The 12,500-nt window shown below is 39.9% G+C and overlaps 1 protein-coding gene and 1 long non-coding RNA gene across 4 annotated transcripts in view; one reads left to right on the top strand and one right to left on the bottom strand.

Annotated features, from left to right (window-relative positions):
* LOC138007510 (phosphatidylethanolamine N-methyltransferase-like) overlaps nt 1–2,583 on the bottom strand; it is a 12,798-nt gene extending 10,215 nt beyond the window's left edge. For 2 of the 3 annotated variants that reach the window (XM_068854473.1, XM_068854474.1), the window contains exons 1-2: nt 2,284–2,525; nt 213–326 (exon numbers count right to left, since the gene is read on the bottom strand). In XM_068854473.1, coding sequence (XP_068710574.1) covers nt 213–326; nt 2,284–2,376 — 207 coding nt within the window. In that variant the 5' untranslated portion in view covers nt 2,377–2,525. Of the gene's footprint in view, nt 1–212; nt 331–2,283 lie in introns of all 3 variants that reach the window. The other variant, XM_068854475.1, reaches the window with a different exon arrangement.
* LOC138007518 (uncharacterized) overlaps nt 1–12,500 on the top strand; it is a 318,730-nt gene that overhangs the window by 106,736 nt on the left and 199,494 nt on the right. The gene's annotated exons all lie outside the window — the stretch shown is intronic.

The following is a 12,500-nucleotide window of genomic DNA, read 5'->3' as shown; positions in this document are numbered from 1 at the left end:
AGGTGAGGGACAATTTTGTAATCAGCTGTGTTCATTATATTTTAGCCTGTGGATGGGAGACTTTTGCTTTATTCTTGCCAAGAGAAAACCAGAGAATTCTAAAAATCCATGTGTGATTAATTAAGAGGCTTTGATCACATGTTACCCAAAATAATATGAACCCTCCTATTATCACTTTTTCCCTAGAATAAAAAGGCTAATAAGGCACTTACAACATTCCAAAATAAAGGATTGAAAACAACACAAACAGCAGCCAACCACAGTTTGGGATTACTCCAGTAAATGGGTATATCAGTGGCAACTCCTCCAAGTCGTGGACCAGTCATCTAGCTAGAACAAGACCATTATAAAATGAATGCAACTCATGAGACTCAATGAACGAAATGACATATGAAATGAATCACAAATTGAACTACGAATACAAAATCAAGTAAAGCTGCGATCCTCAGTTATAAATGCAATTTTAGCAAGTCTGAAAATTCAGGACTTCAACGGAGTTTGAACCTCTGACCTCGTGATGTTGGTGTGGTGCTCTAACTCAATGAAGTAATCAACTGCATTAGGCCAGAGTTAGTTCCCTCTTCTAACTCTGATCAGGCTGAGTAGAGTGAAATCCAACCCCTAGACAACAATATGTGCCCATGGTTACAAATCCCTGATGGCTGGTAAGACCTGTTTTCAGAAATTCCATCCAGAAATTTGGACTATGTTTTGAGGTAGTCCATTTATTCCTTTCAGACGTTTCCGTCCCTTTTTGAATAGCTCATTCAATTTCACAATTTGGAAATGTAAGAATAATTTAAGATAAGCACAATTTCATCCTGTTGATTGGTGAATTTCGAAAATCCATTACCATTCAGCAGTTGTTTTCTGTAGCCTGAAATGAAATTTCCTAGCAAATGGTAGGAACATGTTGCCTGCCACGCACAAATTAATAACCCAATTTCGATATATTAAATATTTCAGTCTGAGAAAAAGGGTGGACAATGCTGAACCACTTTCGATTTGTTAAGGACGGTGCCTACTAATTAAAAATATTTTTGCCCCGGTGTGTGATTATGTAGGAAATGTAGCTCTTAACAAGTGTTATTGAAATCCAAAAAAAAAATTGGGGGTAACCACGCATTTTTCAAAGATAATTCATGAATAATATATGTCAAAAGCTTTAAAATACAAACCAATGTATGCCGTTCTTTCTCAAATTGAAGCTTAATTATCTCTCAAAAATGCATGGTTACCCCCGATTTTCTTTTGGGATACCAAGAGTACTTACTAAGATCTACTTTCTCCGGTTAGTTTTAAACCGTGCAAAAATATCCTTGTATTAGTAAGCATCGGCGATAGGAAATCCGAGTATCTGGAGATGCACAGAACGTATGCGCAATAACAATAGTAGGCACCGTCCTTAAATAAGTCTATGTGGACTCCAACTTTGGGAGAGAAACTTAAACTGCCACGAGGATGATCGCAAGGAAGCCAAACAACATGATGAGTCCATGCAATTGGGACGTATTTGGAAGCTAATACCGCCAGCGAGCTTGTAGGACATGTGCCATTGGAACTGTCTTACCTTATCTATACATTTCTGAGAGCTTACAACGATAATGAGGTTTCTGTTAAAGTAACAGGGTCAAGAAGGCTGGAGAATGGACTTGCTGTCAGTTTTGTTGTGCTGGCATCATCTCGAGGCTCTGGGGAATAAACTCATTCAAATCCTTATTTTTATTCCCCAGGGCCTCGAGATGATGCCTTTTGTTTTGGACTGGATTTTAATATACTGAAATTGATCTATTATAAATTAATTGTAATAATTGTAAGTTAAATATCATTTCTAGTTAATCGAGGTTCACTATAAGTTAAATATCATTTCTAGTTAATCATGCACATCATGCTTCATTCTATTTTAGGATTTCACTTATTTCTGGGAGATACCAGTCTATTTTGGGTACTCTGAAATTCGAGATGAAACGAAGTTTTATGTATGTATGTATGTACTCCTTGTAACCTAGCCTTGTATCTGCTTTTAGTTACATAGTCAACAGGTAAGGGAAGGCAAAAAAGAAATAACTTATTTTCCACAAGGGTTTTTCAACCAGCCTGAGGTTGATATAGAGAAAAATCAAATGACGCTTAATATGCCCTGAGATTAATTGAATTGCAAAGCCTTCATATTATGCAAATCGGAATAGCGTTTGCTTCTAAGCATTTGTTTGTTCCAGTCAACTTGCAGCTGATGTGAAGCAATAACGTCTGGACTGATCTATGTACGAATCAACAACTCACCTGTGCGAAGAAATTCGAGAAATAAATGCCAAAGTTGGTGAAGTTTAAATTTTCGAAGATTTCACAACAGGAGAGTGGCAAACTTTCGGCCATATGATACAATTTTTAACAGGCGTAGCCTACCCCTCCACCTCGGTTATTATTAAACAAGCTTCGCGATTGCTCTGCAAATGCGTTAGAGCTGGAGATCGATCACTGTGTTCATGTACTTTTCCATTCATTGAGATCACAGGGTTATCGGACACAACTATCGTTGTCTCACAGGTTGGAAAATTCCAGAGTTGAGAAACCCCTGATCTCATACGCTGCTGGGACCAGAAGAAGCCACGTGACGAAATATGTCATCCAGTGTTCACGTGCCAGCGAATACAAAGTTTCTCAGCCCAGGGTGAATGAAATTTGTAAAACAATGACGATCGTTAGATGTAAATGCGACATTTTTACAGTCAAAACGGGAGTGGACAAAACGCGGAGCCCTACTCCATGGAGTACCCTATGGACTACCCAAATGAAGTACCCTAAAAATACTATTTTGAATGAGTACTGTTGATCCACGTGTAAGCAGCATCTCAAATAGTACACTCATTTTAAACAGCATTGTTCAACAGTATTTTTAAAAAGGTTAGCTTTCGATTATTGTTGTGATGGCCGATTACTTCATGCAGAGTTCCCCTCTACTAACTCTGTTTCATGTAAGCCAACCTTTTTAAAATGGGTGCATCAATGAAGACCAAAAAATAATGGTGTAGTTTTGTTGCCAATAACCACTGAAGTGAACTGAAGCTATTCTTGGTTCAGAGGCACCCAACGAGAATATAGTCAAAACCACTGAAACCTTGCATTTTTAAACGTATTTTAGTATTTAAACGGTAGATATAGGCATATTTTTATCCCCTAAAAATTTTTCATCTGTTCGGATTTCTTAGTAGGCTCGATTACCAGCTGCTGTTTCGGGAAATAAGCCTAGTGATCCGAAAATTATAGGGATCAAAACTTCCTTTTTCGAAAATTTCAGCCAGAAAAAAGGCTCCTGAAAATTCTAGGTGACCTTTTTAGGGTAAAAATCCGTTAAAAATGGGCAATTATACCATTTTTCAGATGTTCGAAAATCCTAGGAGAAGCAGGCAAGCGAAACATTTTACAACAAATGTTCCGAAAATTCTAGATCTCAAACTGTCTTCCGAACAAATATTTTCCGGCCGAAAATTGACGTTGGGTGCCCCTGTTGGTTGTTTACGGCCAAGGATGGAGAGGATGGAAATGGATTGAAACTTGAAAAAACTGGCCAGTTGTTTCAAGTTTGGAGACCATGCCTTCAGAAAGTCGCCAAAAATTAAACACGAAAAGCTCTTTGTGCCATAAATACATTTCATATCTCGTCAGGGGGTTGTCAGGAATGTTGTACGTGTGAGCTAAAGAACTAATTTAGATTCTTGCCCAGTTTTGACCTAAAAACAGCAAATTTTAGCATGACAGTGCCCCTTCAAATAGTGTTGAACAATGCTGTTTAAAATTTGTGTTGAGGCTTAAGTAAGCACTATTTCAGATGCTGCTTACACATTGATCAACAGTACTCATTCGAAATAGTATTTTTAGGGTAGTCCATTTGGGTAGTCCATAGGGTACTCCATGGAGTAGGGCTCCGCGTTTTGTCCTCTCCCAGTCAAAACAGCTCAAGCGTTCCTTCCTCAGACGAGCGGATTAATGAGTTCATTATTGCAAATTTCACATGTTTACGGATTTGCATAATCTGCCAAACAACGGGGCATTTCACTCTAGCAACATTATCATCCTGTTATCTTATCAGTATCCTCAAGCTTGAGACACTATGTTTTCGAATTAAAGATTGGATAGAGAAATGAATTTAAAAGGAAAGGCAAATCATGCTTGTTATGACCTTGGCAGATTATGCAAATTGGTACACCTGTCAAATTCTCGCGCCGGCCTGGCACCGGAAGCGAGTAATAATTCAATCAAAATTCGAGTTTTAATTGGTAATGGTAATGAATTGATATAGCACATTTGCCATTATACCCCGATTTTCACGCACGGGTGCGGCTAGCGCCATTTTGAACTCATTAAATGATCGCGTGAGCGCGTCCTTCCCGTAAAAGCTACACGTTTTCCCGGGGTAATCAGTGGTCTGCACATGAGTTCGCGCCCGGTAAAAATGGAGAAAGTTCCAGGGGCGTAGCGTCCATACACGCACGTACGCCCGTGCGTACAGCTCAATTCCGGGAATCCTTATTCCATGGAGGCATTAATTCTGTTCCAGTATCTTCCCATACAGGTCTGGCTAAACGGATCCAACATCACCCAACATTGTTGAACGCTATTGAAAAGTATCGAACGAGGTGGTCAAACGAATGCAACATGTTGGATCAAGAGAGTATGAAGGTAAGGGAGGTAATCCCTCATATTGGCCCTATTCCCATCGTGATCCCTCTTAAGTTATTTTTAGCTCTCCTGCGAGATCCCGTATTCCCACGAGGGTTAACTGATAGCCAATCACATGTTCCCATTTTTACCAATGTTGACAGCTGAGCGAATTCCCACGCAACGATTCGCGTCGTTCGCGAAAATGGGGACATATGATTGGCTACCAGTTAACCCTCGTGGGAATCCCGGATCTCGCAGGAGATCTAAAAATAACTTAAGAGGGATTACGATGGGAATAGGGCCAATATGAGGGATTACCTCTCTTACCTTCATACTCTTTTGGTTGGATCCAGAAGTTTGGACTCAAGGTTCTGGAACCAAAATCCACCCAGAATCCTTAGAAAGCGAACTCTCGCCATGTTGGCGTTTTCAAGTTCCTTTTAAAATTATCAATAGAGTCACTCTCTGTGATAGCAAGAGGGCGGCTGTTCCAGAATCTGGAAACTGCAACAGCAAATGCCCAGTTTCCAGAGGTCTTGCACCATGCAGGTGTGAGGAACCTTGAGAAGACCCAGGGCGTCACTGCGTAGGGAGTAGCGTCGCGCGGTCTTGACTTGCAGAAGATCCTGCAGATACGTTGGCGCCATGCACCTGAGAGCTTTGAACACAAGAAGGGCTATCTGTCCGAAGAGAGATTGCTTACGCTTTCGTCGCTCAGAGATTCAAAGCTTTGCTCGTTCACCATTCCGTAGCTTGAACTGACGTGCCAACGCGCGAAACAGATGCAACGAATTAATCATTATTATTATTATTATTATTATTATTATTATTATTTTTTTTTTTTTTTTGTAATTTGTTTATTTTTATTTGCCAACTACCATTTACAAACTTATCTACAACTTACCAAAAGGAGAAAAAAAAAAAAAAAAAAAGTTACAATTTACAAAACACTACCCTTAGCTTTTAGAATCTCTGTACGGTGGCCAATTTACATTATCAACTCCGTTGATAAAACCAAATTTTTGTATACTACTTCCCCACCGACGCAGCACCACAGTTTCTTTAGAAACTACCCCTTCACCACCCAAAATGACTTACTTTAAAAAAAAAGAAAAACGAAACAATACTTTAAGTTAAAAACAAAGAAGATCAACTAAATGTAGGATGTGACAAGGTTAGTTTAAAGCAGCTACTAAGTTTTCCCATTTTTTAAAATGAGTAGCGAGTTTATCCCTCTCCCTCGCAGTATGGAGTTCGATATTATAAACACGTCTTATCCTGGCAATAAAGCCTCTCAACGAAGGTAAACCTCCAAGGCATATCCTTACATAAATATAATATTTACCTAAAAGCATAGCATGATTGATTATAAAGAAATCTTCCATTTCTTCAAAAATCCCTAAAAACAAACCTATCTCGTTAAAGGATTCTATAACAATGTTATTTTCTTTAATCCAGGACAAGACTTGTTTCTAAGGATTCTGGTTCTTCATTGCAAAAAGTGCAATTTGGAGATTGCGAAAGGCCGAAGCGAAATAATTTATCATTTGTAAAGACAATATTGTTGAGAATTTTGTATTGAAATTCTCTCAATTTGGAATCAAGTGTAGTACGGAAAGGAAGAGAATAAACCTTTTTGCAGTTAATGACCGTATCTCAGTATTTGTCTGATATTTTTTGTTGGAATTAATCATTATCATGAATACAGATAGTCGCAGCGCACGCGCGCGTGCAACAATGTTGAATGTAATGGCCGAACGAATGCAACAACAACAATAACAATACCAATATTTGTTTATTTCCACCATTCGCAGATCTCTCTGAATTACTGGTAGGGTCAGACAATGCACTCACAAACATACAAATATACGTATGGTTATATAAATATAAAGACATAACACTGTTGTTCACGATTAAGAAAATAACACAAACAGCGGTGGTAAATATTGTATTCCAACGCATTTTTTATAAAACTTGACGTTTCGTTAGCTAGTCAACATACATTTTCAAAAGTGACCGTTATAATATTTGAAAACTATATATATATATATATATATATATATCGTAAACATTAGGGGTCTGGAACCTAGACTGAGAAAAATGATCTGCAGCAGTACGTGTCTAGACATAATGAGGAGAAATAGCTAAAACAGCAATAACTTCAGGTTTAGCTTGAGCTCGTGTTTTTATTGGTTCTTTTACTGTTTTGCTTGCTTTTCTCTTTAGTTATAATCTTCGTATAGTAATACCTTTAGGGATTTTTTACATATTTAAAGTATGCAGGAACATCATTAAGTACATTGCTTATCCTTTTGTTATGTCCGTTCTATTGTACTTTTTAAGTTCTTATGTAATACCTTTAGGAATTCGGTATACCTAAGAGACAAGCAACTAACACTGTAAACACATAAAAAGGAATTTTTTAATCATTATTCACTGTAACTGATGAAGGTCATACGACCGAAACGTTTTACACTGCATTAAATCTTTTTACTTTTTAAGTCATCAGGAGTTGTCCGTCCACTGGCCTCTTTTAACTTTTATATATATATATATATATATGAAAGAATCCCGGGATACTCACGATAGGCCAATTCACTGTCTCGATAGCTGCGTTGCCAGCGTGGTTGTCCTGATGGTGTAGTGGTCATCACACCCTACCGGTATTCAGGGGGACGTGGGTTCAAATCCCGCTCAGGGCAATTCTTCATGTTTTTCATTCGACACAATTAATCAATTGATTAACGGGATGGGTTTCATTTCTTCATTCTACGGTCTATATAAATAAGCCTGCATCATTAACTTGATCCCTCTGATTAGCTGATGCCTAAGTTGGTGTTTGCCTGTGAATCGTTAGTCGATCCTTAGGTTTAAGGCTATGAAGGGGTTTAGGCTTTCCCATCCCACCCGTGAAAGAATCCCGGGATACTCACGATAGGCCAATTCACTGTCTCGATAGCTGCGTTGCCAGCGTGGTTGTCCTGATGGTGTAGTGGTCATCACACCCTACCGGTATTCAGGGGGACGTGGGTTCAAATCCCGCTCAGGGCAATTCTTCATGTTTTTCATTCGACACAATTAATCAATTGATTAACGGGATGGGTTTCATTTCTTCATTCTACGGTATATATATATATATATATATATATATATATATACAGTTACAGTTATAGGTAAGGTAGACTACATTCCGTGGTCGACAAATTTGTTTCGTAGGACCATGTCCCACTCTTCAGGATCGTACATTGGTTACTGTCTCTACAGGATTACTGTTTATACATGATTTTTTTATCTTGCTACCCATGCGCGTACTTCTAAATTACGATTTTTAATTACAATTTCTTTAAGAGGAATTTGTTTGCATGCCGACAGCTGCTTGCTAATTCTGATCGTTTGTTGAGCGTGGCGAGCTCTGGGTGACAAATTATAAAATACTTCTCGAGTGTACATAAGTTGCATTTTTTGGTGCTGTTAGAATACGCGCGCGCCCTTCCCAAACTCTTCCACGCAATGCTGTAATTTACTTTAGCATTTTTTAACCGCCACACATATTTGCTTAACTCTGTCTGGTTGCTGTGCACCACATTCCTGAAGGACTGGTTATGGTTGGCAAATCTAGCCTTGAATTCAGTGTCAGTTAGCCCTACGTAACTCTCGTTTCCCTCGCTTGAGGTCACTGTTGCCTGATATACTATACCCTTTGTTAAGCATTGGTTGTCAAGGGGGCATTGGTCTTTTTTCCTGCAATTACATGATCTTTCTACATTGGATATCTCGGGTTCTAGCGTTCGTAGCACACGCTTATTGTGCTTGTCGATTATACTTTTGACATTGGGCATGCAACTATATGATAGCTTTAACGTGTTACGGTTAAAAATTGGTCTAAGGGCGTGGCCCTTGGGGAAACATTCGTCTACGATTCGTAAGAACTGTTTTCCTAGGTTGGTCTTGACCTGTGCATCATAAGGCGGGTTAAACCAGGTGATGTTTCTTTTCCTTGCTCTGCTCGATCTTGGTTGGAATTTCAATGTATATTGGTACCTACTCTTGTCCAGGGCCGCTTGGTATGGTGGTACTGCGTTGTTGAATGCAGATTCATCGGACGAAATGTCTGATAGCCTCTGGTTTACGCTTTCCCGTATTCTCTTCAATATACATGGTGGATGGTTACTCTTGGCGTGCACGTAAGTGGGAACGTTCCCGGGCTTCATAAAGGGGTAGTGCTTGCCGCTATTTAAGTCAAGAGTTACATCCAGGTAATTGATTACCTTTTTGTTTGCTTCAACCGTTATCTTTAGTCCATTGTCCGCGAACAATTAGCATATCTGTTGCTTGATGCGCTCGATCACTCGGGGTGGGTCGTGGAATGCTGCGAGGCCATCATCTCTATAAAGGCCTATTGTGTTGTAACTGTATGCACAGCTCTAGCTTCACTAGCTATTGAGCTCTCTGCGAGGGCTTATTGGCAACTCACATTTAGTATTCAGTATATATATATATATATATAGTTTTCAAATATTATAACGGTCACTTTTGAAAATGTATGTTGACTAGCATACGAAACGTCAAGTTTTATAAAAAATGCGTTGCAATACAATGTTTATCACCGCTGTTTGTGTTATTTTCTTAATCAAGCTACGATGGCCTAAGAACAAGAGTATACGATACTGTTGTTCACACCTTAGAACAAAAGAAACGTTGGATGATGTTGAAGACGATGGTGAAGACGATGTTTGATGGAAATCAAACTTCGTTCAACAACTTCCATCATCAAACAACATGGTGGCCAAACGAGTGCAACATGTTCCATTCAACAATGTTGGATGATGTTACACTAACATGTTCAGTGGACCCGTTTGGCCAGGCCTTAACGGCAAAAAAAAAAAAAAGAATAGTGTACGAAAGCAACAAAAAAACTCTGCCCTTCGAAGTCCCCACACAGTGTCATTCTTCAGTATCGCCAGTCCCCCAGTTCCCAGTTATTTTTTAAGTATAACCGAGTACGGGTACTGGTAATCCTACCCGTACCCGTACCCGGGACCGGGCCGCTATCTTAACGTCTCTATATTCAAATGCCCTTTACAAGCAAGTGATCTATGGGTGAGATCGGACAAGCGGGAACGGGTTGCGCTAGAGGCTCGGGCTCGTTTGGCGCGTTTCCTCGTTGGATCCTGCGCACCCTCCCGAAAACAAAAAGCCTACCATTTTAGTTTAATATTTACCATTTGCCAACGACAGGGCAAACTGTAAGCCACAAACCCGTCTAAAACGGACACATTTTGCCCTCCGATTGCACAGAAAAGACGAGGACAACTGTACGTAGCATATTTATGGTTGCCTAGCACGTGATCAATTTCTTCCTATTGACAAAACATCATGACCTTTCCGTTTATTCATAAAAGTCAGAGACTGCAGCAATTTTCGTGTTTTTAAAATCGATTGTCATTAATCTTTCGATGAGAATTCGATTCAGAGTTATATATAAAAACTAAGTTATTTTTTTTCTTCATCTGTCTTTTGGATTGTCTTTTTCTGGTGGTATCAGATTAGACTAACAAGAAGAGGAATTATGAAGAGGAAACAACACCTTCAGTCCTTTCTTAGTGTGTGCACTAAACGTTTGCTTAGTGCAACTGCAAGACATCCTGGAAAACCTCCGTCAGAGCACTTTTCAGTTAGTTTTTTCGCAGACTATTTATTTAATGAAGAGACGAGTGAATTTTACTCAAGACCGAGTTTTGTTATCTTCAAACTGAATTTGTTACCAAAGCTTAAAAAAACTAAAAAACCTCAAAATGGGACAAGACATTACAAAATAATTAAACGTGTGAACCAAAGGGCCTCTGCTGGCGCGACATGTGGGTGACCCCTCAAAAAGTCTTAATGACCCCCCACTCGAAAAAACTAACTGGAACGCTGCAGTTCAATACCACCCAATAGACTCAGTGCCTTCACTTTTTTGTGTAACACGTACCACAGGACACCCAGTGTACGCTTTGTTCATGTCAAGATCTCGTTCCCAGGGTTCTGTCTCCTACTGGGGGAGGACCCTGGGAACGAGGATGATACTCCAAGTTGCCTGCCGAAAAAATTAGATCGGAGGGTCAAAATTTGGATTATACAATTGCAGCCCAAATCCCTCGTCGGTACATGACTTATCGAAACTCAGGTCGGCACCGTCATTGATCAGGAAACAAACCCGTCGACAATATTAGCATTTGTCTTTCTCGGTAAATTTTAACTACAGTGCTATTTTCAATCGTGTTCAATCCTCAAACCACTTGTTTACGATGTCATGAACCTTACACGGCAAATTAGGAAGTTGTGAAGTTCGATCTGGTAGAAGTTGGGCCGGTTCATTTCAAAATTCGCAATTTGGTTGTGTGATTCGCTGCGTTATTGGCTACTTCGTAACCTAGTATCCAATTTCGCAACAAACTTCGCAACGTGGCGCGGTAAAGTACTGTGAAATTGACTGTAATTGTGTACTTCATAGACAGTATTATTTCCTTTGAAAATTAAATCAAATTGTTCACAACTCAATGGTCACAAAACGAAAAACAAACTGCTCTACTCGACAATGGCGGCCGGGCCGAAATTGACAACAGCGGCTGATGAGAACACGTGCGCTGGTTCAGTCTTGAGCTCGTTCACTCAATATAGAACAGGCTGGTTCACTCCCAGCGCGCAGAACACAGCATCATAAATATCTGCGTGAACGATGTCAGGTCACGCTAGTTTGTCTAATGACATCAGACACATCAAAACACGAGCTTTCATTGGTTCTTGAAGTCACATGATATGCAGCCTTTTTCTCTGGAGGGCTCGCAATTTTTTTCTGCATACACAACACTCTCGCGCTTCGGCTCCATTAAGGCTACCGACTCGTCAGCCTTGCGTCTTCTCTCGGCTGACTCGTTGGTAATAACAAGGAAAGGGATAGCCACTGTAAAAAGAATGCCTTCAGTCAAGCGAGAAAAGAGACAGGCGATGATTACCGCTCTTTGAGATTCCAAAAGTCCGAGAATTGAAGAATGTAGGATTTTAAATGCCATAGAGAACTTTCTTTATCAGTAAGTACCACAGCGGGCTTGGATATTGCGCATTTAAGGAAAATACTTCAATGAAACCGAGCTCAGTGGATGCGTTCCCTCCGACAACAACCAACTGAGAACGGAACATAAATATACTGGATACACCTTCACTCGGACGAGACACCACGCATAATATTGTTAATATGGCGATAAGTCATTTACTGCGAAAGAGCTACGCTCATTGAGCAGGCGATGGCATAAAGGAAGTCGAAGCATTTTTTCCTCTTCGACCATTTGTTGCACCCTAGCGCGCATCAAAGGGACCTGGGGTGAGGGGGGTTTAATGTTTCGCCACAGTTGAATAGAAACTACTGCAACTTAGCGGCGAGCCATGAAATTCGTATCTCTCGTAAATGGAACAATCTCTCAGTCACGTTCACGTTGATGATGATGATGATGATGACGAACAAAATATTTATCATTCGATACAGAAGAGGTCTGAGTGCAAAGAGCCAAAGATGGATATGATGCGCTGAACGACGAGTGCCTGCAACTCCGCCTCCACCATCAAAAACTTTCTGTATGTCAGAGAGTCCACCATTTATTCAACAAAGAGTCCACAATCTAGGACACCCAGATTCTACTGCTAACTGAAGCAATGATTTGTTTTCATATCGGTTGAGAGCAAAATGAGAATTGTCTGCGCGTGTGGCTTGCTCTTAATAAACAAACATTAGTTCTGAACAAGGCGTTTAAGACTTGCTGACTGCAACGGAGTAGCTATATCTAATTTTCCAGGATAGG

The sequence above is a fragment of the Montipora foliosa genome, chromosome 6, assembly GCF_036669935.1.
Source record: "Montipora foliosa isolate CH-2021 chromosome 6, ASM3666993v2, whole genome shotgun sequence".
In the NCBI taxonomy this organism is placed as follows: domain Eukaryota; kingdom Metazoa; phylum Cnidaria; class Anthozoa; order Scleractinia; family Acroporidae; genus Montipora; species Montipora foliosa.
Note: the sequence above shows the minus strand (reverse complement) of the source record. Positions and strands in the feature narration are given on the sequence as shown.